The 20,886-nt window shown below is 39.4% G+C and overlaps 1 protein-coding gene across 4 annotated transcripts in view; it reads left to right on the top strand.

Moving 5' to 3' along the window:
* Positions 1-3,352: 3,352 nt before the first annotated feature.
* The window catches only part of DTWD2 (DTW domain containing 2), a 254,048-nt gene continuing 236,514 nt past the window's right edge, over positions 3,353-20,886 (top strand). Inside the window, exon 1 of one of the 4 annotated variants that reach the window (XM_082724139.1) lies at positions 3,353-3,763. In XM_082724139.1, the coding sequence (XP_082580265.1) occupies positions 3,531-3,763 (233 nt within the window). In that variant the 5' untranslated portion in view covers positions 3,353-3,530. The remainder of the gene's footprint in view (positions 3,764-20,886) is intronic. The other 3 variants (XM_082724141.1, XM_082724140.1, XM_082724138.1) reach the window with 3 other exon arrangements.

Genomic DNA, 20,886 nt, shown 5'->3' with positions numbered 1-20,886 from the left:
AATTTAACTTTATTTACTTTTCCTTCTACCTCCATCTCCTTCGGTTTTTTTATGGAGGGGAGGGTGACGTTAGGGCTTGAGGAACTGAGTTATGTATCTTTGGAAATTGGGCTATTGATAAGGCAACTTCTTTGTTGTAAATCTCAAGGACATTTGTAAACGAAGAGAGACTCCTGCCTTGCAGGACTGTGATCTCTGCAAGATAACCATTTGCTCTTCTTTTAGGGCAGTCAGGGGTGCCTGTGAAATGTCACACATATTACCAAGGGGAGTGGGTGGAGAGGGGGTGCAAGGTGCCAGCCCCTGCTCCGTTCTCAGCCAGCCTCCTGCTCCCTCATCACCACTGTTCTTGTCTTCTTGGCCCCAAGTATTCTGATGTTGCAGCAGGATATTTACAAGCCTGGAAATGGTTCATTTCCTCAAGGCATGCATGAAGTCATTCCCTTATTCCTCTTATCTGGAAGTTGCCTCATCTCCTGGGAGCCATGTGGGAGTGGGGGTGGGACTTTGGTTTTTGCCTTTACCAAAAGGGCACTTACCATCCCTAACAACCTGCTCACGCCCCCACCCCATGGTCTGATATTGTGATGTCTCTAATCCGTTTTTACCACTCACTGTCCTGAGGCCAACAACCCAGGTTACCTACTAGGGGCTGGGAGATAAACAATATATAAATTAACACATTAATAGATTATCTTGCAACAATCTTGCTCTCATAAATCAGTAGTATACCTTAAAGGAACTTTTGCTCCCCTTCTTGATGTCTTGGCATTTCTCAGATGTTGGATCACTGATGTCTGTTCTGACTTGAGTCTACCCCAGGATGGTGACCTCACATTAAGTAGCAGCTGCTTGGTAGGTGATACATCTCTTTGGGCTTCTCAAGGTCGGGGTTAACAAACCTGGATATTGGGTGAATGTCTTGCTTTTCAGAGGACAGATGACTCCTCTCCTAACTCTGGCTGCATCCCTGCTATGTGGGAGTTTTCTTTGATTCTGGTCAACCTCTGGGAGAACAGATTTATCAGAGAAGCCAGGAGAGAGCAAGAGACCATTTATGTGTCTATGGGGATACCCTATGCAAGAAATGACGGGGGCTTAATCAAGGGCAGAAGTAGTAAAAGAGATAAATGATTGGATTTTGGATACTTTGAAGTGTACAGCCAGTAATTGGATTAGTGGGGGTTAAAGGGAAAGCCAAATAGAAGTAGGCTGTCAGGACTGATTTGCCCTCACACACCTCACAGTTGGGAGGAACTTTTAAATGACTTAGAAACTAGAGAAAAGTGTCGAAAGGTTGTCACACGAGAATTTAGTTTTGATAGTTAAAGGATTGGTTCTCCATCCTAGATCTGCAGCCAGTATTTCTTTATTTTCTGATTCACCTCTCTTTCTACAGTCTCTGGATTTTCATGATTTCCCAATTTCAGCTGGCCCATGTGTCAGTTCTTTCTCCCATCCTCCATCCCTCACCAGGTAGGCCTTTCAGCTTTTTTCTCTCTCTTTAGAGTACTCCAAAAGAAAGGACAGGTGCTGTTTCCAGCAGAAAAGAATGCAAAATAATTAAAAACATTAGCTCTGTATTCTATTCATCAGCTTGTTTTTAAGATGGCTGAAAACCTAATACTGAAATAAGTACTTTGTTTGAAGAACTACAATACTGCTCTATTACTGTTAGTGTTGAACCTGCTTTGTTTTGTGTTTAATCCTTCCTGGCTCTGGGATCGAATAATTACGGCCGCACAACTTAGATAACTGATGAAAACTAATTTTTTGTTTAAATGTTCAACAGTGGTAGAAGTCACATACATTATTAATAAATGAGAAGCATCAGCTCCCAATTTTGGGCAAGTACTATTTCTGCCTTCATTCTGATGAAGTCCCAGAACCTAAGTCAGGTTCGGTGGGGTGAGGAGGTTTGGAGCCGACGACTAAAGAAAGAATTCTTAAGACGTCGTTGGTGCAAAATGGTGGTTTATTAAAGCATGGGGACAGGACCCGTGGGCAGGAAGAGCTGCTGCCCCAGGTTGTGAAGGTGGGCATGTTATATACCCCATGGTTGGGGGGAGGTGGTGAAGGAAGGGGAGATTTCAACAGAGTTTTCACATGTTAGGGAGGGCCTACAAGGTGCCGGGGGCAGTCCTTGCCCTTATGGCCTGATCAATGTCGTCTTTAGGTCAGGCATTAACATCAAGATAATTGGGAGATTCTTGGTGGGGCATTATGATGTGGCTATCATTTACATTCCTTTCTACTCCAGTCTCCTCCAGTTTATGGTGGGAGGGGGACATTAGGGCTTCAGGAACCAAGAGTTATTTGCCTCTGGAAATTTGTGCTATTGATAAGGTAACCTCCCTGTTTAGGTCTCTAGGACATCTTGTAAGGCAAGGGAGATTCCTGTTCTGCAGGATTGCGATCCCTGCAAGTTAACTATTTATGGTTTTATGGCAGTCAGGGGTGCCTGAGGAATGCTACACATATGGAGGGGAGCGGGTGAAGAGGGGGTGCAAGGCGCCAGCTTTTGCTTTGTCCTCAGCCAGCCTCCCTGCTCCCTCATCAATTCTAAGGCGGACTTCACTTTGGCTTTTCAAAACGCTGCAGGCTGTATTGCTGTTATCCAGGAGCTGCAAATACTGTGGCAAAATATTCTTCTTTCCTTTCCATTTCCTTCCTTCTTTCCTCTCTCTCTTTCCTAAAGTAGTTATCTTCTTTCTTTCTTCTTCTTGTAAAGTAGTTATCTTTTGATGGCTTCCCCCACCCCCCGCCCCGCCCCCATCCACCCGTATCTCAGCCCTCCAACTGCTTTCCTGATCTTAGGGGCCTCAGATAACTTTAAAACCGCATTTAAGAAACATTTGGAACACTGAGAAAATAAAATTAAAAAAAAAAATTTGGTGTCTAGTGTAAAATAGTATGCTTGATGCCAAGGATGAATGCCAACATATAAGACACAGGACAGAGCTCCCTGCCTGTGTAGAGAAGAGTTTGCATGAAACGGACCAGCTGCGAATTCGGGGGTCAGCTCTCCTTACAGGCTCTCCTTTCCTGGCCTTTAGCGATCAATCACATCGCTGCTCCAACTGTGGTACGCACGGAACCAGTTTAATTCTCAAAGTGCCGTCCTCAGGTGGAAAATGCAGAATTCCATTTCATTGTCACTTTTAAAGGGAAGACATTAAAGAAGGCGCATTCAGGGTTTGCTCCTGAGAGGTCCGCTGAGGGGTCCGCTGAGGGGTTTCCTATTTTCTGTCCCTGAGAAGCTTACCTATTCGCATCTGCTCCCCGGGACCCCCCCCCCCCCCCCACTTCCCTTCCTGGTTCCCAGGTATAATGGCCCACCGAGCACCGACCAATAGGCTCGTCCCAATTCCGCAGCGGGGCGGGACCTCGAGCCTGGGCTTCGGGGACCCGCCCCCCCTGTACGTGGCCTGCGTGCGTGACGCCGCGGGGCGCGAGGCGGTTTCTCCAGCGTGTGGCGCCCCCCGGCGGCCGCGAGGGCTCAATGTGACAGCGGGACCTGAGCGCCGGCCATGGAGCCGCAGAAAGAGGCGCGAACACTCGGGGACCCCGTCGCGCGGTCGTTGGGGCCTTCGAGGTCTCAGACGCCTAAAGACGAGGAGCGGCGGGACGGCGACACAGCGCCGGCGGAGGCTTCCCTGGGCGCGGAGGCGGACGGCGCCTTGGCTGACAGCGCCTTTGCGGACACGCTGTGGGAGCTGCCGGTAGAGCCCGCCGAGCGGAGGCCCGAGTGCAGCCGCTGCAGGTGACCGCGGAACTGGGGGGCGGGGACTAAGGCCGGGGCCGCCTTCGGAGGAGGCTGCAGCGCCCCCTGCCGGGATGGCGGAGGCTCCGGCTCCGCCGAGGGGATAGCTGCCTCTAGAGGGTCATGGACCTTGGGTTGGCTGGTGACCTTGGGATCACTCACTCTGTGGAAATTGCTGTCACAGCCCTTTAGTAAGGTGCCGTTGATCCAGGTTCATGGGTATTTAGCCTGACTTCCTGCGAGACCCCGAGCGTGTCGCGGGACGAGCAGGCATGCGTTCGCTGTCAGGAATCTTGAGTCTGAAAGGGGAAGCCAGGTTTAATGACAATAATACTTAAAGTAACGAATACTGTTATGCCCAAGTGACGAAACAGTTTAAAAAAAAAAAGTAAAAGTAATTAGAGAACAGAGATAACCAGTATTATTTCTGTTTCGATTGCCTTTTGAATTCTGACTTCGTTTCGATTTATTGAGCACCTACATTGTGCCAGACATCTGTATGGTGCTGGGAACGCAGGCATGGATCAAACACATGGTCTCTGCCCTCACTGGGGCACTTAGAGTCTGGTGAAGAGACAGTCAGTTACACAGGCAACCTCAGTTAACACTGAATGCTCGCAGTATGCCCAGTTGTTGCGGTGCCTTTCAGGATGACCTCATGGTGCTGGGGTACTTCAGGATGCAGAGGATTGCTTTCCCTGCCTGTTTGCATCTCATACTGTCTAGATAAACGGTTCTCTTCACCTTGTGGGTGTTCAGGAGTTACTGAATGTCTCCATCTATCACCCATCTTTCTGTTGCCTTCCACAGTTTTAACCCTTAGATAGTGCCTCTGCTTCCTCATCTGGGCATAGCTGTGCAGTTTGTCATCTCATCCTAGGCTCCCAGTAACCTCCCTGCAATGAAACCCAGTGGATCCTTTTCTGTTCACTTTTCACTAGAACTCTTGGCAGCATTCTGCATTTGAATACTGACTTTTTTTTAAAAAAAAGATTTTATTTACTTATTTGACAGAGATCACAAGTAGGCAGAGAGGCAGGCAGAGAGAGAAGGGTAGGCAGGCTCCCTGCTGAGCAGAAAGCCGGATGCGGGGATCGATCCCAGGACCCTGGGATTATGACTTGAGCCGAAGACAGAGGCTTTAACCCACTGAGCCACCCAGGCACCCCTGGATACTGACTTCTTTTTAAAAATGTATTTTTTTTTTTAAAGATTTTGTTTATTTGAGAGATAATGCCAGTGAGTGAGAGCACAAACAGAGGGAGAGGCAGAGAGGGAGAAGCAGACTCCCTGCTGAGCAGGGAGCGCAACAAGGTGCTCAATCCTAGGACCCTGAGATCATGAACTGAGCCAAAGGCAGAGGTTTAAACAACCCCAGCTCCCCCCTCCCTTTTTTTTTTTTTTTTTAAAGATTTTATTTATTTATTTGACAGAGAGAGAGATCACAAGTAGGCAGAGAGGCAGGCAGAGAGAGAGAGAGGAGGAAGCAGACTCCCTGCTGAGCAGAGAGCCCGATGCAGGACTCGATCCCAGGACCCTGAGATCATGACCTGAGCCGAAGGCAGCGGCTTAACCCACTGAGCCACCCAGGTGCCCCCTTTTTTTTTTTTTTAAAGAAGATTTTACTTATTTGACCAAGAGAGTAAGAGAACACAACAGGGGAGGGAATACTAAGTTCTTGGAACACTGTGTATCTCTGGCTTCCTGGTGGTTTATCTGACTTGTCTGTCCTAGTCTTTACCTGTTCTACTCAAAACTCTGAATGTTTGGGCTTCCTCAGTTCTCGATTCTAGATTCTCTACTCTTAGAACCCCACACATTTTCGACAGGCGATCTTACCAGTTTTCATGGGTAAATTATCATCTCTACCCCAATTCTTCTAGCCCAGCCCTTTGTCCCAAGCCCCAGACCTGTGCATTCATTTAACCAGTGTTTATTGAATGCTTTGCAAATTCTTGGTAATACAGTGGAGTGTGTGCCTGCCTGGGATATTCAGTCTGTTACTGGCTGCAGATTATAAACCAGCAACCAAATATGTAATTACAGAATGGAAAACAAACAACAAACCAGCAGTGAAGCAAAGGAATGGGATGTTGTGACAGAAAATCACAGGATGGTGTCAGGAAATATTTCTGAGGTGGTAGCATTTATACTGAGATTTGAAAGATGAGAAGGAGAAAGGCATTCTGTGAAGGAAAAGATGGACAGCCTGGTTTCATGTGTTTACCACTTGACTACTTGGAGTATCCTTCCTTGGACGTTTTGATCTTTTCCCAGGATTGGATTGTAAGATCTCAAAGGAAGGGATCTTGAGTGTAAGAATCTTTTTATATCTCCCAAGTATCCTATTGAAAGTAGACACTCCGTTTAGACTTTTGAGGAGGATAAGTAATTTGTGTCTGTAAGGGACTGCATATATGAACAGAAGGGGTGTGTGAGTACATTTTATTTAAACACACTCCCTAGAGGTGTTAGGAGGTAACACTTAACAATGCTGCAAAGAGGTCTCAATAGGGTACTGATAAATCCCAGGCTGAATTATCATGCTAGCTTTGTCATGTAGTTTCTAGTTGATTCAGACCTGCTAATTACAAATCTGTATACAGTTTTTTTTTTTTCTTTTTAAAGAAAATGAGTCTACTACATTTAGCAACGATTTGTAGTTTTTCTGGTCTGTTCCCCCCTCCACTTAATAGACTTTATTTTTTAGAGAAGTCTTGGATTCATGGCAAAATTGAGTGGAAGGAGAGGAGACCTCCTCTGTATCCTCTGCCCCCACTTGCTTCCCCCCCTTACCAGCATCCCCTGCTAGAGTAGTACACTGCTAAATTAGATGAACATCATCATAATTCGGTGTCCACAGTTTTACATTACGGGTTTATTCTTGGTGTTGTATATGTTTTGCTTTTGGATTACTTTATAATCATATATATCTCCACTATTATAGTATATCATGGATTATTTTCACTGCCATAAAAATTCTCTTTGCTCTGTCTTTTTATCCCTCTTTACACATTAATCTGCTTTCTAAAAAATAAAAATGACTTGGATTTTAGCTTGTTTTCAATTATATTTAGTTAATATTTTAGGATTACGATTCATTCCAGTGTTTCTGCACTTTGCATTTTCTTATTTATTTATTTATTTATTTGAAAGACAGAGATCACAAATGGGCAGAGAGGCAGGCGGGTGAGGAGGGGGAGCAGGATCCCTGATGAGCAGAGAGCCCAATGTGGGGCTCATACCCAGGACCCTGGGATCATCACCTGAGCTGAAGGCAGAAGCTTTAACCCACTGAGCCACCCAGGCGCCCCTGCACTTTGCATTTTCTAGTGAAATTTTGTACCTTTAAAGCTGTTCTCACCCTTGGCATAGTATGCATTTTATTTATTCTAATAGGTTATATTACAGTTCTAGAAATATGGGAATATTTAGGTGTTATTAGTAATATATAAGCTAGTTGATGCATCTTTATATTCTATTTCATTAAGCTTTTGGAGTTTTACTAGTTCCTTGGGTGAATATCTACATTAAGCTTGTAATAGTTATACATTAAAATTTTTTTAAAGATTTTTATGTATTTATTTGACAGAGATCACAGGTAGGCAGACAGGCAGGAAGAGAGAGAGCAGAGGAAGCAGGCTCCCTGCTGGGCAGAGAGCCCGATGTGGGGCTCCATCTCAGGACCCTGAGATCATGACCTGAGCCGAAGGCTCAACCCACTGAGCCCCCTAGGCACCCTAATAGTTATTAAAACAAAAATGCATTCATTGAGTTGAGTGATCAGCAAGTTATAATTATTTAGCCATTTACTTAAAACCATATTCATTTCTCTAAACATACTACTATAATTGTCATAACCTAGTGAGTTCCAAAAATTGGTTTTATTTAGGCAGTACAAACTCAGGTTAACTTCAGAACAGACTCTTACTAGTTGGAAATACAATCTCTCGTAAACATGAATAGGATATTTTTTAAAAAGATCCCAAACTGATTTGTTATTATAACTGGATACCTATTTCGTTAGCAGTGTGTTCTGTTGAGAGAACAGGATGTACAGAGGCACAGCATAGAGAGAGGAGTGTCTTTGGAGAATGTGGTGGAAAGGAGGGAGAGGAGAGAGCTGTAGAGATTAATATTGGTTGTACTGAGAAGGGCCAGGTGAGTTATGTTCGGGAGGGTAAGAGGAATTCAGCCTAATGTACTTGGATCCAACATACCAATCACAGGAATATTTTTTTATTTGGGTGGTTGTCATAAGTGTGACTTCACTAGGTAACTTTTAGCTGTAATAATTTATATTCTGTTTTATCAAAAATTGCAGATGATTGGTGATACAATGTTAAAAGTCTTGACTGGGAAGAATTGGAGCCTCATTCTAGTAAAGATGCTAGGATCTTAATTATACTCTCATATCTTCTAGAGATGCTGCTATGAGCCTGAGGGTAAGAGTTAGAAAGCACTGAGAAATCACTGGTCCTTAGAATAATGGAATAATGTCAAAACATGCAGTATTTTTTAATTGAGGGAGGGAAACAGCATCAGGGGCATGTACACAGACTGACACAGATAAGCTCTGAGATAGAATTTTTTTCTCTTCAATGCTTTCTTCTCACCAAAGTACAAAATTGTAAGGATTATAAACCACACCAGTATACTTAGCACACATTTATTAAGCACTGACCATGTGCAGGTTACCAACAGGCCTAGGTATTTTGTCTGCAAGGTTTTATTTATTTCTCTGAACAACAATTCTAGAGTTATAGTGTTAGCTTTATTTTATTTTTTATTTAAAAATATTTTTTAAAGTTTTTTATTTATTTACCTAATCTCTGCACCTCATCTGAGACTTGAACTCATGACCCTGAGATCAAGAGTCACACACTCCTCTGACTGAGCCAGCCAGGTGCCCCTATAATGTTAGGTATTAAACGATGAGGCGATGCAACACCCAAGAAACAAAGAATTATATTAAAATGGGCAGAGGACCTAAATAGATAATTTTCACACAAGACATAGAAATGGCCAACACACACATGAAAAGATGATCAAATCACTCATCATCAGGGAAATACAAATAAAAAACCACAATAAGATATCACTTTATAGCCTTCAGAAGGGCTAGAATCAAAAAGTCGAGAAATAGCAAGTAGGGTGAGGATATGGAGAAAAGGAACACTTGTGCATGCTGGTAGGCATGTAAATTGATGTAGGTGCTGTGGAAAACAGTATGGAAGTGCCTCAAAAAATTAAAAATAGAAATACCATGTGATCCAGTAATTCCACTACTAAATTTTTACCCAAAGGAAATGAAAACACTAATATGAAAATATATAAGCACCCCTGTGTCTGTTGCAACATTATTTCCAATAGCCAAGTTAAGGAAACAATCCAAGGGTCTATCTATAGATAATGGACAGAGGATGTGTTTATATATATATAAAATAGAATATTATTTGACCAAAAAAAGTGTGAGATCTTGCCATTTGCAACTACGTGCATGGACCTAGAGGATATAATGTGAAGTGAAATAAATCAGACAAATACCACATGATGTCACTCCTATGTGATATTTAAGAAATAGGTGGACAAAGAGACAAACCAAAAAACATACTCTTGGTTACAGAGAACAAACTGGCAGTTGCGGGGGGTGGGGTATGGGTGAAATAGGTGAAGGGGATTAAGAAGTACAAACTTCCGGGATGCCTGGGTGGCTCAGTTGGTTGGACGACTGTCTTCGGCTCAGGTCATGATCCCGGAGTTCCGGGATCGAGTCCCGCATTGGGCTCCCAGCTCCACGGGGAGTCTGCTTCTCCATCTGACTTTCTCCTTGCTCATGCTCTCTCTCACTGTCTCTCTCTCAAATAAATAAATAAAATCTTAAAAAAAAAAAAAAAAGAAGTACAAACTTCCAGTTCTAAAATGAATAAGTCATAGGGTTGAAAAGTACAGCATAGAAAATACAGTCAATAATATTATGACAATGTTGCATGGTGACAGGTGGTGATTACACTTCATGGTAGTGAGCAGAGAGTCATGTATAAGAATTGTTGGATCATGTTGCACACATGAAACCAGTATAACACTGTATGTTAATTATACTTCATTAAAACAAGAAAATAAAAGATGAGGAGGTAGAGGTAGCAAGTAAGTAGCCGAGTTTGGTCTCCAGCTCCAGTCCACCTGGCTCCTGAGCTCAGCAGGCACTTGACCTGCCTGTGTGTTTGCTGAAGAAGCCTTATGATTTTGATGGCAGAGTAGATGTAGTCAGCAGTGGAAGTGGGGCCATCCGGCTGCAAAAGGAGCTCCAATTTTCCCACTTTTAATTAATTAATTAATTAATTAATTTTTAAAGTAGGCTCCACATGCAGCGTGGGGCTTGAACTTTGCAACCCTGAGATCGGGAGTCCCATGCCGTACTGACGGAGTTAGCCAGGTGTCCTGATTTCCATATATATATATTTTTAATATATTATTTATTTATTTATTTATTTATTTGACAGACAGAGATCACAAGTAGTCAGAAAGGCAGGCAGAGAGAGAGGAGGAAGCAGGCTCCCTGTCAAGCAGAGAGCCCGATGTGGGGCTCGATCCTAGGACCCTGGGATCATGACCTGAGCCAAAGGCAGAGGCTTTAAACCACTGAGCCACCCAGGTGCCCCCTGATTTCCATATTTTTAAAGCTGAACTATGTTTACTTCATGCTTAGTAACAAGATGCCCAAGCTTTAGTATTCTCTAGCTCCTTTTCTTTAAAAAAGAAAAAAAGAGAGAGAGAGAGATGTAATTTACATATAACATTGTGTAGGTTTAAGCTACACAATGTGTGGATTTAATACATTTAGAAAATGTAGTACAATTAACACCGGCAGCTTGGAACGCGTAATTATTCTATCTTTTTTTCTTGTGAGAAGATTTAAGATCTAGTCTCTTAGAAAATTTGAAGTGTTCTAGGTTTCTATCTTTTTACAACATCTAGCTCCTTTGTTCCGTGGCTTAACCTTTCTTTATTCTTTAGGTTTGCATATTCTGGAGAAACAACTGGTGGGGATAAAATCAGGAGAGAGGGGAGGTGGGACACTACAGGTGTTTAAGAAGAATGCAAGAGCCACACATCAGCAGCCAACAGATGTTTGTTTTGAACTAGTATTTTGTGTTTCTAAATTAGTTCTAACAGGTAAAAGTCCAGATGTTTTATTAAAAAAAAAAAAAAAAAAGCAGATTTCTGGCTTTTGTCAGGATAGGAAGACCTAGCAGGTCAGGGACCACCTTTTGGAGCAGTAGCTGGTTGAGCTGAGCACTGATCATGACGTTGGGTTGGGTGTGATCTGTTCAGGGAACCACAGCTCCTAGCTGTGACCTCCACTGCTTTTTCATTCTAGGTCTCATGTACAGCATTATGCCTGGTCTGCTTAAACAGCCTACACGTATGGTAGGTACAAGTGAAAAATGGTGATTCCCAAGGCAGTTAGTTTAGAATATATTAAGAGCGCCTGCGTGGCTCTGTTGGTTAACAAACTTCCTTTGGCTCAGGTCATGATCTTGGGGTCCCAGGACCAAGTCCCACATTGGGCTCCCTGCTCAGTGAGGAGACTGTTTCTCCCTCTGACCTCTCCCATCTCACGCTCTCTCTCTCTAATAAATAAAAAAAAAAAAAAAAAAAAAGAGTATATTAAAAATGTTGAATTGGTATCAGCCCTTAGGTTTAGAAAACAGACTACTTTGGTAAATTTAAAATCAACTAGATTCTTCATGATGATTTTTAGAGTAAAAAGGTAGATAATTTGAAAATTTAATTCTTTGTTTGCATCAAAAGTATCATGTTCCCAAGAGAAAAGTATTAAGTTAATTTGTTCTTTCCTGTTGGTATAGAAAATATGTTTATTCTTTGAAGTCATTCATTTGTAATATATGTGGAAAGCTAACTGATTTACAAATTACTGTGCTGGCTAATCTTATGTTCAAAGTTGAACAAAGATGATATATGTCAAGAGGGATTTTTTTTTCTTAATTAAGTCTCCAAAGAGGAGTGACCAGTTTTTAAAAAGCACATTAGAGCTTTCTAAATGTTTGATTTATTTTCCCCAAGAAAGAAAAATAAGAATTATATCATTACCCTCTGATGGATAGAAGTTTTCTTCAAAGAACATCAAAGCACATTCATTTTTAAAGTACATTTGCCCCAAATTAATAATTCATTGTTCTGTTCATGCTTATATATAGAGAGAAAATATTCAGAAATAGTCTTGTCTAAAATTTGGTATTATTTAAAAAGGGCCCACAGGTTACAAAGTGCTTTTACATGTACATTTTTATTTAGTACATGAGAGACAACTTTGTGATTTAAATAGTCATTCCTTTTTATAGACTCTCAAGGTGAGGAGACTAGTAAGATGCAGACTGCATTAGCTTTCATACTTCTGTTACTATATACCACATAATAAAGGATTGTATTGAAGTGAACAGTATGACTACCCTTGTTTTCCTGCTATATATAAAAATACTTCCAGGGAGGTGTTTCTTTGTGGATTTCGAATCCATAGATTCTGTTCTTTTCCCTTTTTCTTGGCTATTGTTAGTTATTTTGGGACGAGGGCTTTTTAATTCCTGTCTTTTTTAAGGTTGAGCTTTTATTTCTTGAATCCTTAACCTGGCTAAGGTCAGCTTCTTCTGTTGGGAAGTCCTCATTTTTCAGTCACAAAGACAAATTTGAAGATGTTACTGATAGGAATTTATTTTGTTTTCCCCTGTTGAGTTTTTTGTTTGTTTGCTTTGTCTTCTGGTTTTCTCTACTGGAAGCCTCATGGGAAGGCTGTGGGGAAAAAGGCAGCGGTGAAGTGAAGTAACAAGTCTTCTAGAGTTACTCAGGGGAGAAAAAATAAAAAGATAGAAAATGAGTCTCAGGACTTTGCAAAGGTTAAGAGGGATTATCCTGTGGAAGGAATATCTGACCTGTTGTCTATGTAGACATGTTACTTGGCAGGCTGCTCTTTCTTTCTTTCCTTTTTAAAAAATACTTGTGCTAATATAGACATAATATTGTAAAATTTTAATGGCTTTTAACTGTATAGCTCAGAGTCATGACTTATATTCATAATGTTGTATAACCATCACTGCTATCTATACACCAGACTCTTTCCTCATCTTTGGCATTAACTGTGTACCCACTAAATAACCACTTCCCATCTCCCATCCCCTGCTGCCCAGCCTCTGGTAACTTCTCTTCTAATCTCTATTTTTATGACTTTGCTTATTTCAGATCCTTCATATAACATACAATATTTATCCTTCTGTTTCTAACATTTTACTTAGAATAATGTTTTCAAGTTCCATCCATATTGTAGCCTATCAAAATTTCTTTCCTTTCTATGGCTGAATTGTATGTGTATATCACTTTTGTTTATCCATTATTCATTTTCTTTGCTTCTCTATTACCCACTCACTTGTTGATCGACACTTGTGAATAGTACTGCTATGAACATTGCTACACCAGTATCTGTTCTAGTTACTGTTTTTAATTTTGGGGGGTATATATTCCTAAAAGTGGAATTTCTGGGTCATATGGTAGTTCTCTGTTTACCATTCTGAGGAATTTCCAAATTGTTTTCTAACTTCTTTTCAACAGAGGTCATTCGATTTCTAACATCTGGGTGTGCTCCTGATGTTTCTTTCCTGGAGACCTTCCATGCTCGTATTTCAGGTAGAGAACGGAGTCCCGGCTCCAGTGTAGTTTCCAAAGCCTGGTGTATCTCTTACTCCACTATATCCATCCCATACCCTCTTCTTCAGCTACCTGGAACTAGTCCCCTTAAAACAGGTGCTTTTTATGTTCTGCTTTATGCCTTTGTTCTGTTATTCCCTTTGTATTAAATGTTCTTCCCTCATGCCTGCTGTCTGAGATGCTACTCTGTTTCAGGGTCCAGCTCAAAAACCATCTTGCCTGTTTTTAAAGTTTGAATTGTTTGTTCTTTTGACTTAAGTCTGTTTCTCCATGGTTCTACTCTCTTCTTGTGGCTTGGCCTTTTCCTGCTCCTTGTGTCTAACCATATATCCTTAATTACTGTAGACATTTTGGACTGGAGAATTAAAAAAAAAATGTTTTGGTTTTTACCTTTTGCTTCTTGGTCATCTCTTTCAGACTCTTAGGTTTATTTGTTTATCACCAAGTGTCTTAATGCTAGTGCTAGGCCTTCTGGGGCTAGGGAAGCTAGGTCGAATTATGTAGTATAACTTTTCATTGATCATTAAATTTTGGAATTAGAACTCTGTTTTCTTAACTCTGTTTTCTTAAGAAAGCTATAGAACCTTTCTAAGCCTTGCTTTCATGACCTGTAAATTAGAACAATAATACCACGAATCTCTGACAGGTTTTTGAGATTGAATGAAGGTATTTAGCATAGTGCTTGTAACTTCAAAGTATGCAATTAACTACAAATTCTTCCTCCTTAGGGGGTGCCAGGGTGGTTCTGTTGGATTTCAGCTGAGGTCATAATGTCAGGGTCCTGAGATTGAGCCCTAGGTTGTGCTCTGTGCTCAGCTTGGAGGAGTCGGCTTGAGATTCCCCTCTCCTGGCCCACCCACCCCTTACTGCGTGTGCTCCCGCACTCTCTCTCAAATTACAAATCTTTAAGAACTAATTCTTCCTCTCTACTTTTCCCATTTGTTCTTTTATTTCTTTTTCTTCCTTTCTCCTCATCTCTCTTCTCCTTCCCCCTTTTCCCTATTCCCCTCTTTTCTCTCTTTCTTTTCCTCCTCCATGAAATAACCATTATTATTTATGAAATTGGTCTCTTTTGCTGTTAGTTAACTTTTTCCAGGTTAGAGTAGTTTTTCTAGATTCAGAGATTAAGGGGAAGTAAATAATTTTACATGTATTGTGCTGTAGGTCACCATTAATAAATTGCCTCATGATGGAGATTTTGTCATCCTGGGGCTTTCAAAAGTATTCATTTTCCAGCTACAGATAAATGTTACATTGATGACAAACACTTTTTGAACTACATCAAAATCAGTGGCTTATTCCATAACATCATTATATTCTCTTAAATATTTAAGTATTAAGTATTTAAGTAAATATTTAAGTTAAACCTGATATTTTCTCTTTTATATCAAAGAAAATTCTCGGGGGTGCCTGGGTGGCTCTGCCTTCGGCTCAGGTCATGATCCCAGGGTCCTGGGATCGAGCTCTGCATCGGGCTCCCTGCTTGGTGGGGAGCCTGCTTCTCTCTCTCCCTCTGCTGCTCCCCACTGTTCTCTCTTTTTTTCTCTCTCTCTCTCAAATAAATAAATAAAATCTTTAAAAAAAATTCTGAGGTCTCTTGAGAATTTATACAAAATGTTTATTTGTATAACATTTTGAGGAATACTTCCTTATTGAATCAGCTACATAAAAATCTGTATTTTAAAATATAGTTTTTAGGAATGGAAAGGAGAGGAAAGAATAAACAAAATGAAAATGTTTCCTAGTAAAATGGTCTCTTAAGTCTATGCTATGCTTTATAAAATTTCTCTAATGAGGATAGCTGGTCCTTGGGACCACTTTAGTGTTTGATTCCTTGCTTGTCAGGATGGACATTCATGCAATTCTCTTTCCTTTGTTAGTGGATAAGAAACAGGATTCTGATACACACAGACTTTGAGGCTTACTTTGATAAATCATGTGGATATTCTTTGTTCATTCAATACCCAATTTCCAATAAATGCACAGCTTGGGCCATAGGAAATGATTGAGAGATTGTTTCCTTTAAAATTTCTAGTGAACTGAGTGTGAGAGCAAATTTATCTAACTAATATTTAAGACAGATTATGAAAGTATAAAACAAAAGTTTACAGAGGAAAGAGTGACTTAATTTGCTACTAAGAAAGATGTTTTGCTATTTTTTTTGGTAACAATTTATATTTCTGTAGGACAGGAGAAAGTGGAAAGTAAATAATAGGACAATTGAATATAGATGATTATTTTATGATTACTTAAGACTCTCAGTCTTAGTTGACCTGTCACTTTGCCTTTGCAGTTTTAGTAGGGGCTTTATATAGCTGATGTATATAGTCATTTCTCTGAGTGTAAGGCTTTGTTGTCCTGACATCTGGCTCCTCTTAAGCCTTCTTTAATTGTAATGAAATTTACTAAAAAAATTTTTGATTATAGTTCCTATCGTTGGAACAAGCTTCTTTCTTGGCCATTGATTCCTGAATTAGTTTGATTATATACCACAGTTAGTTAAAAAATTTAGGATGAAATTCTAATAGCCAGACATATTTATCCACGTATATTTGTACTTATTATATAATAATGTATGGGGTGCCCCATAAAACACACACACAGAAAAAGATTTTAAAAAGATAGAGGCAATCATGAATTAAACCACTTAAAAATGTTTCGCTTACTGTGGTGAAGTCATGCTACTATTATCCATTAGGTCGAGGCATAAGGCATGTGTTTGGTGAAGTTCATTGTTAAAGATAATAAGACATGAATCCACAGTTTAGCTAATCTTTATACTGTTTTTTAAAGTTACTTAGTTGTAAACTAACAAAACAGTAGAACAGATCAATGAAACCAGGAGCTGCTTCTTTGAAAGAACCCACAATCAAGGGGGAAGTATTTCCAGGTTGTTCCAGTGTGGCTCAGTATTTGGAAATCAATCAATATGATACAGCACATCAATAAAAGAAAGGATAAAAATCACATGATCATGTTATTAAATGAGGACAAAGCATGTGACAACGTACAACATCCATTCATGATAAAACCCCTCAACAAAGTAGGTTGAGAAGGAACATAACTAACAAAGGCCTTATATAAAAAACCCACAGCTAACATACTCAGTGGGGAAAGACTGAGAGCTTTTCTCCTGAGGTGAGGAACAGGTCAAGGATGTGCATTTTTACCACTGTTATTCAGCAAGTACTGGATGCCCTAGCTACAACAGTCAGACAGGAGAAAGAAATTAAAGGCATACGTATTTGTGAGGAAGAAGTAAAACTTTCATTCTTTGCAGGTGACATGATATTATATATAGAAAACCCCAAACACTTCACCAAAAACCTCTAGAACTGATAAATGAATTCAGTAAAGTCTAGGATACAAAATCAATGTGCAGAAATGTTGAATTTCTATATACTAATAATAAAGCGGCAGAAAGAGAAATTAAGAAAACAATCCCACTTACAATAGCACCAAAGATAATAAAATGCCTAAGTAAACTTAGGAGTAGACTTAACTAAGGGGGGTGAAAGACCTGTACTCTGAAAACTATAAAACATTGATGAAAGAAATTGAAGATAACAACAAAGAAATGCATTCCTTGCTCAAGAATTTGTGGGTGCCACTGTTAACACTTCATGTTAAGAGGAAGGCCTCTTTTTCTATCAGGATATCATGTATCCTAACATATTACCATATGACATATCAGCCCAAGGAGGAAGCGTTATTCCATATAATAAATATTAGTAACGCTTAATTCAAAGTAAAAATGGTAATGACCCATTGGATCGTTTTATTTAATCCACTTTGGAAATCACTGCTGTAGACATTCCCTCTGGGGCACAGGTTTCTGGAAGGTCTCATTTAAAGAGATTCTTTTACAGAGTTACTTTCTCTCTCTCTCTTTAAAAAAATTTTTTTTATTAACATATAATGTATTATTAGCCCCAGGGGTACGGGTCTGGGAATTGCCAGGGTTACAGGCTTCACAGCACTCACCATAGCACACACCCTCCCCAATGTCCATAACCCCACCACCCTCTCCCTGCCCCCCCAACCCTCAATTTGTTTTGTGAGATTGAGTCTCTTATGGTTTGTCTCCCTCCTGATCCCGTCTTGTTTCATTTATTTACTTTCTCTCTTCTAACAGTGATTCTCTTTTCTTTCTAAGCTTAGCCTTCCTCTACTCTTAGAAGTTATAAAACAAGGTAGTGATAAAAGAGACCCTGGTGGACATGAGAGTATATTTTTATATATACTTGAAGTAGTCAGGCATGGTAGATGTTACCTTTTTTTAAATTCCCTTTAGGATGTGAAAATTTATTTAACATTGTATTTATTATATAAAAATCCAATTATAATATATATATCTTAAAATTTTTATTTATTTTTAAATTTCTTTTCAGTATAATTATAATATATTAATAATGAAGAGCTGTTTCTTCTTTCATTGGTTATATATTGAATATAGTTTAAGAAATTTGAAAACTGGCTCATTTTATAGATTAAGTTTTTTAAAGTGACAGTAGAGGGCACTGTGGTATTTAGTTTTTCAAAGCTTATTTTAAAATTAGAAAGTTGGCACTTTTTTGTGTAATGCAGTGTATCTATTCAACTAATCTATTGAAAAGCTATGAAACTCTTTGTTCTTTGCTTTTTCACTCCATTGGGACTATAAAAATTTTGTTGAGTACTAGGAAATTTGAGGTACACTATTTTTCTGGGTTCTACATTTGCCTTTGTATAGTGGATGAAAGAAATCTTTTAAAATAGTAATTCTTATAAACCTACTCACTAATTTTTAAAGTTTGGCTGTGTGAGATTTTCTTGATTAAAATCAGTACTATAAGAAAAATAGCTTTCAGTGAATATAAGAATTTAATTAAACTTCTGGAAGATGTTTTTTGTAAGTCCTAGCATCTCTACTTCTATCATATATAATTTTATTTGCCTACAGCCTGTCAGAGATAGCATGCCCAGAGTGACAGATTACCCTCGTATTACTGCATTCACCGAGGAAGCCAGTAAGTCTTAGTCTGACAGAAAACCTACATATTTATTCCTACATCCTTAACAAGAAAAGAAGAAAAAGGTTATTTGATTACATTTTCTCAGGGAAATTATTTGAAAATTCCATTTATATTTTAAGAATGTAATTAACCTTAATTGGGTTGCATAGATTTTATTTATTTATTTTTTTGGGGGGGTTGTATAGATTTCAAAGAAGATAAATACCAATGATGGAAAACAGTATTTATAATACATTTGCAATGCATTGTAAATTTTTCTCTTTTGTACTCTTACAAAGCATTGCAAAGATAGAAGGGAGAAAAATCTCAACTCCTACTTAGGTCGTTCTATTATAAATTAGCTGAAAACTACTAGGCTTCAATGATTATATTTTTATAACCTTTGCCTCCAAATCAGGAGTTACTCCCCAGAACCTACATGAAAACCTGTGATGTGCTCAAGATCACATAGCAAGATAATGAATGACCTTGTCAGTGACATGTCTTAATAGTTATTGCCTACACCTGTACCCAACTGACCAGTTGATAGTTCTTCAGATATTAATATTTGTTCTTCAGAGCTACATAAATTCTAGAAGTAGCTTGGCTTTCATTTTATTTTTTTTAAGATTTTACCTAAAGTAATCTCTCTACCCAATGTGGGCCTCAAACTCATAACCCAGAGATAAAGAGTTGCATGCTTTATTAATGGAGTCAGCCAGGTGCCCCTTGATTTTTTCTTTTTCTCTTTCTTTTTTTTTAAGATTTCATTTATTTTTTTATTTGGGGGAGAGAGCGAGAGAGAGTGAGAGAGAGCACAGGAGTGGTAGGGAGGGGCAGAGGGAGAGGGAGAAGCAGACTCCCTGCTGAGCAGGGAGTCTAAGGACACTGGGCTCATCCCAGAACCCTGAGATCATGACCTGAGCTAAAGGCAGACACTAAACCAGCTGAGCCAAGAGGAGTCCCAGGCACCCCATGATTTTTATTTCAAAATGACTGTTTACTATTATAAATAATCAGTTTTGATGTGTAGTTATTTGGTATCTATTTTCCTATCAACTGTAATAGTTCATGCGAGGCAAGAAACTTCTAAATTCTTTCTGGCACAGACAGAACAAATAAGCTCCATGAGGGCAGGAATTTTTGTCTGTTTCATTGTCCCAAGTGCCTAATGTCTGGCACATAGTTAGTGTACAGTAAACATTTGAATAAAAATTTGTTGAATTTATAAATTATTTAATCCATTATCAATTAAAATATTTAAAGCTTCTGGAATTAAGTTTGGTTGTAGGGAGACTTTGTTGTTCTTTGGAAAGGGTTTTAGAAGGAGGAGAACAGGTACTCTGCTACCTACCTAGTAGTTTGGTAAAGATGATTTAACACTTGGACAGTGAGGCACCAGTGTAGTGTTGGAGACCATGGCGGAAGAGGAGATTATGAGCCAAATGGCTGTTAAAGTAACAAATAAGCACACATTTATATTGTAAAGTAACTCACTAAACATAAAGTTGATCAATTGGAATGCAAAGTGTTTTAAAGAACTATACTTTTATTAGTTTGAGCTAATTGGAATTAGAATTAGGTTAATAAAGGGGACATGCTTTAAAATAAATAGGTAATGATGTTTTATGAGCCTGTCAAAGTAGAAGCCAAAACAATTAGTTTTAGCTTAAATCATAGTTATGGTGTGTACACATAAAATGCTCTTTTCTTTTTTTTAAGTAACTATTTTCTTCAGTAAATATTGTTGCTGCTTATGTACTACCGCGTACCGGAATGATCACAAATTACAGCGAAGGGAGATGTGAGATTCTGAATTTCATTTATAATATAAACGAGTCATTCAAGTACTAGAGAAGAAATGAAGGAGAGATCAATATTTGATATGTTAAAAAGTGAAGGTATAGGATAAGAAATTGTGTGGGAGGAGGAAGGCATCCCCGAGGTGGAGGCAAGAGGGAATGCAAAGTTTCCTTCATGTATTCAGCAGTCTTTACTGATAGCTTACTGTGCTGGGTACTGCTGTGAAAATTGAAAAGGCCAAGTCTTTGCCCTCCTGCAGCTTCCATTGTAGGAAAGGAAGGCCGCCTTCAGATAACATAATGCCGATAGTACCAGAACACCTCTCTTTTACTGATTAGGTTGAACATTCTTTTTCTACTGCATTTTTACATTTTTTAAAAAATAACAGCTGTATTAAGATATGATTCACATACCATGACATTCATTCTTTTGAGTCAGAGGTTTTTGTTACATTAGCTGAGTCGTGCAGATATCACCAGTATTACAAAGGTTTTAGCAGGGTTCTCTTTGAAGGTCTGTTTTCCAGATCTTTCTCTCAAGCTGACATCTTCTTTTGGTATCACATCCTGCTTGTTAGTCTCCACTAATTACCAGCTGATTGTCCTA

Source organism: Mustela nivalis (genome assembly GCF_964662115.1).
Source record: "Mustela nivalis genome assembly, chromosome: 3".
Classification (NCBI taxonomy): domain Eukaryota; kingdom Metazoa; phylum Chordata; class Mammalia; order Carnivora; family Mustelidae; genus Mustela; species Mustela nivalis.
The sequence above is the reverse complement of the archived record's forward strand: the minus strand, read 5'-3'. Positions and strand labels throughout refer to the sequence as shown.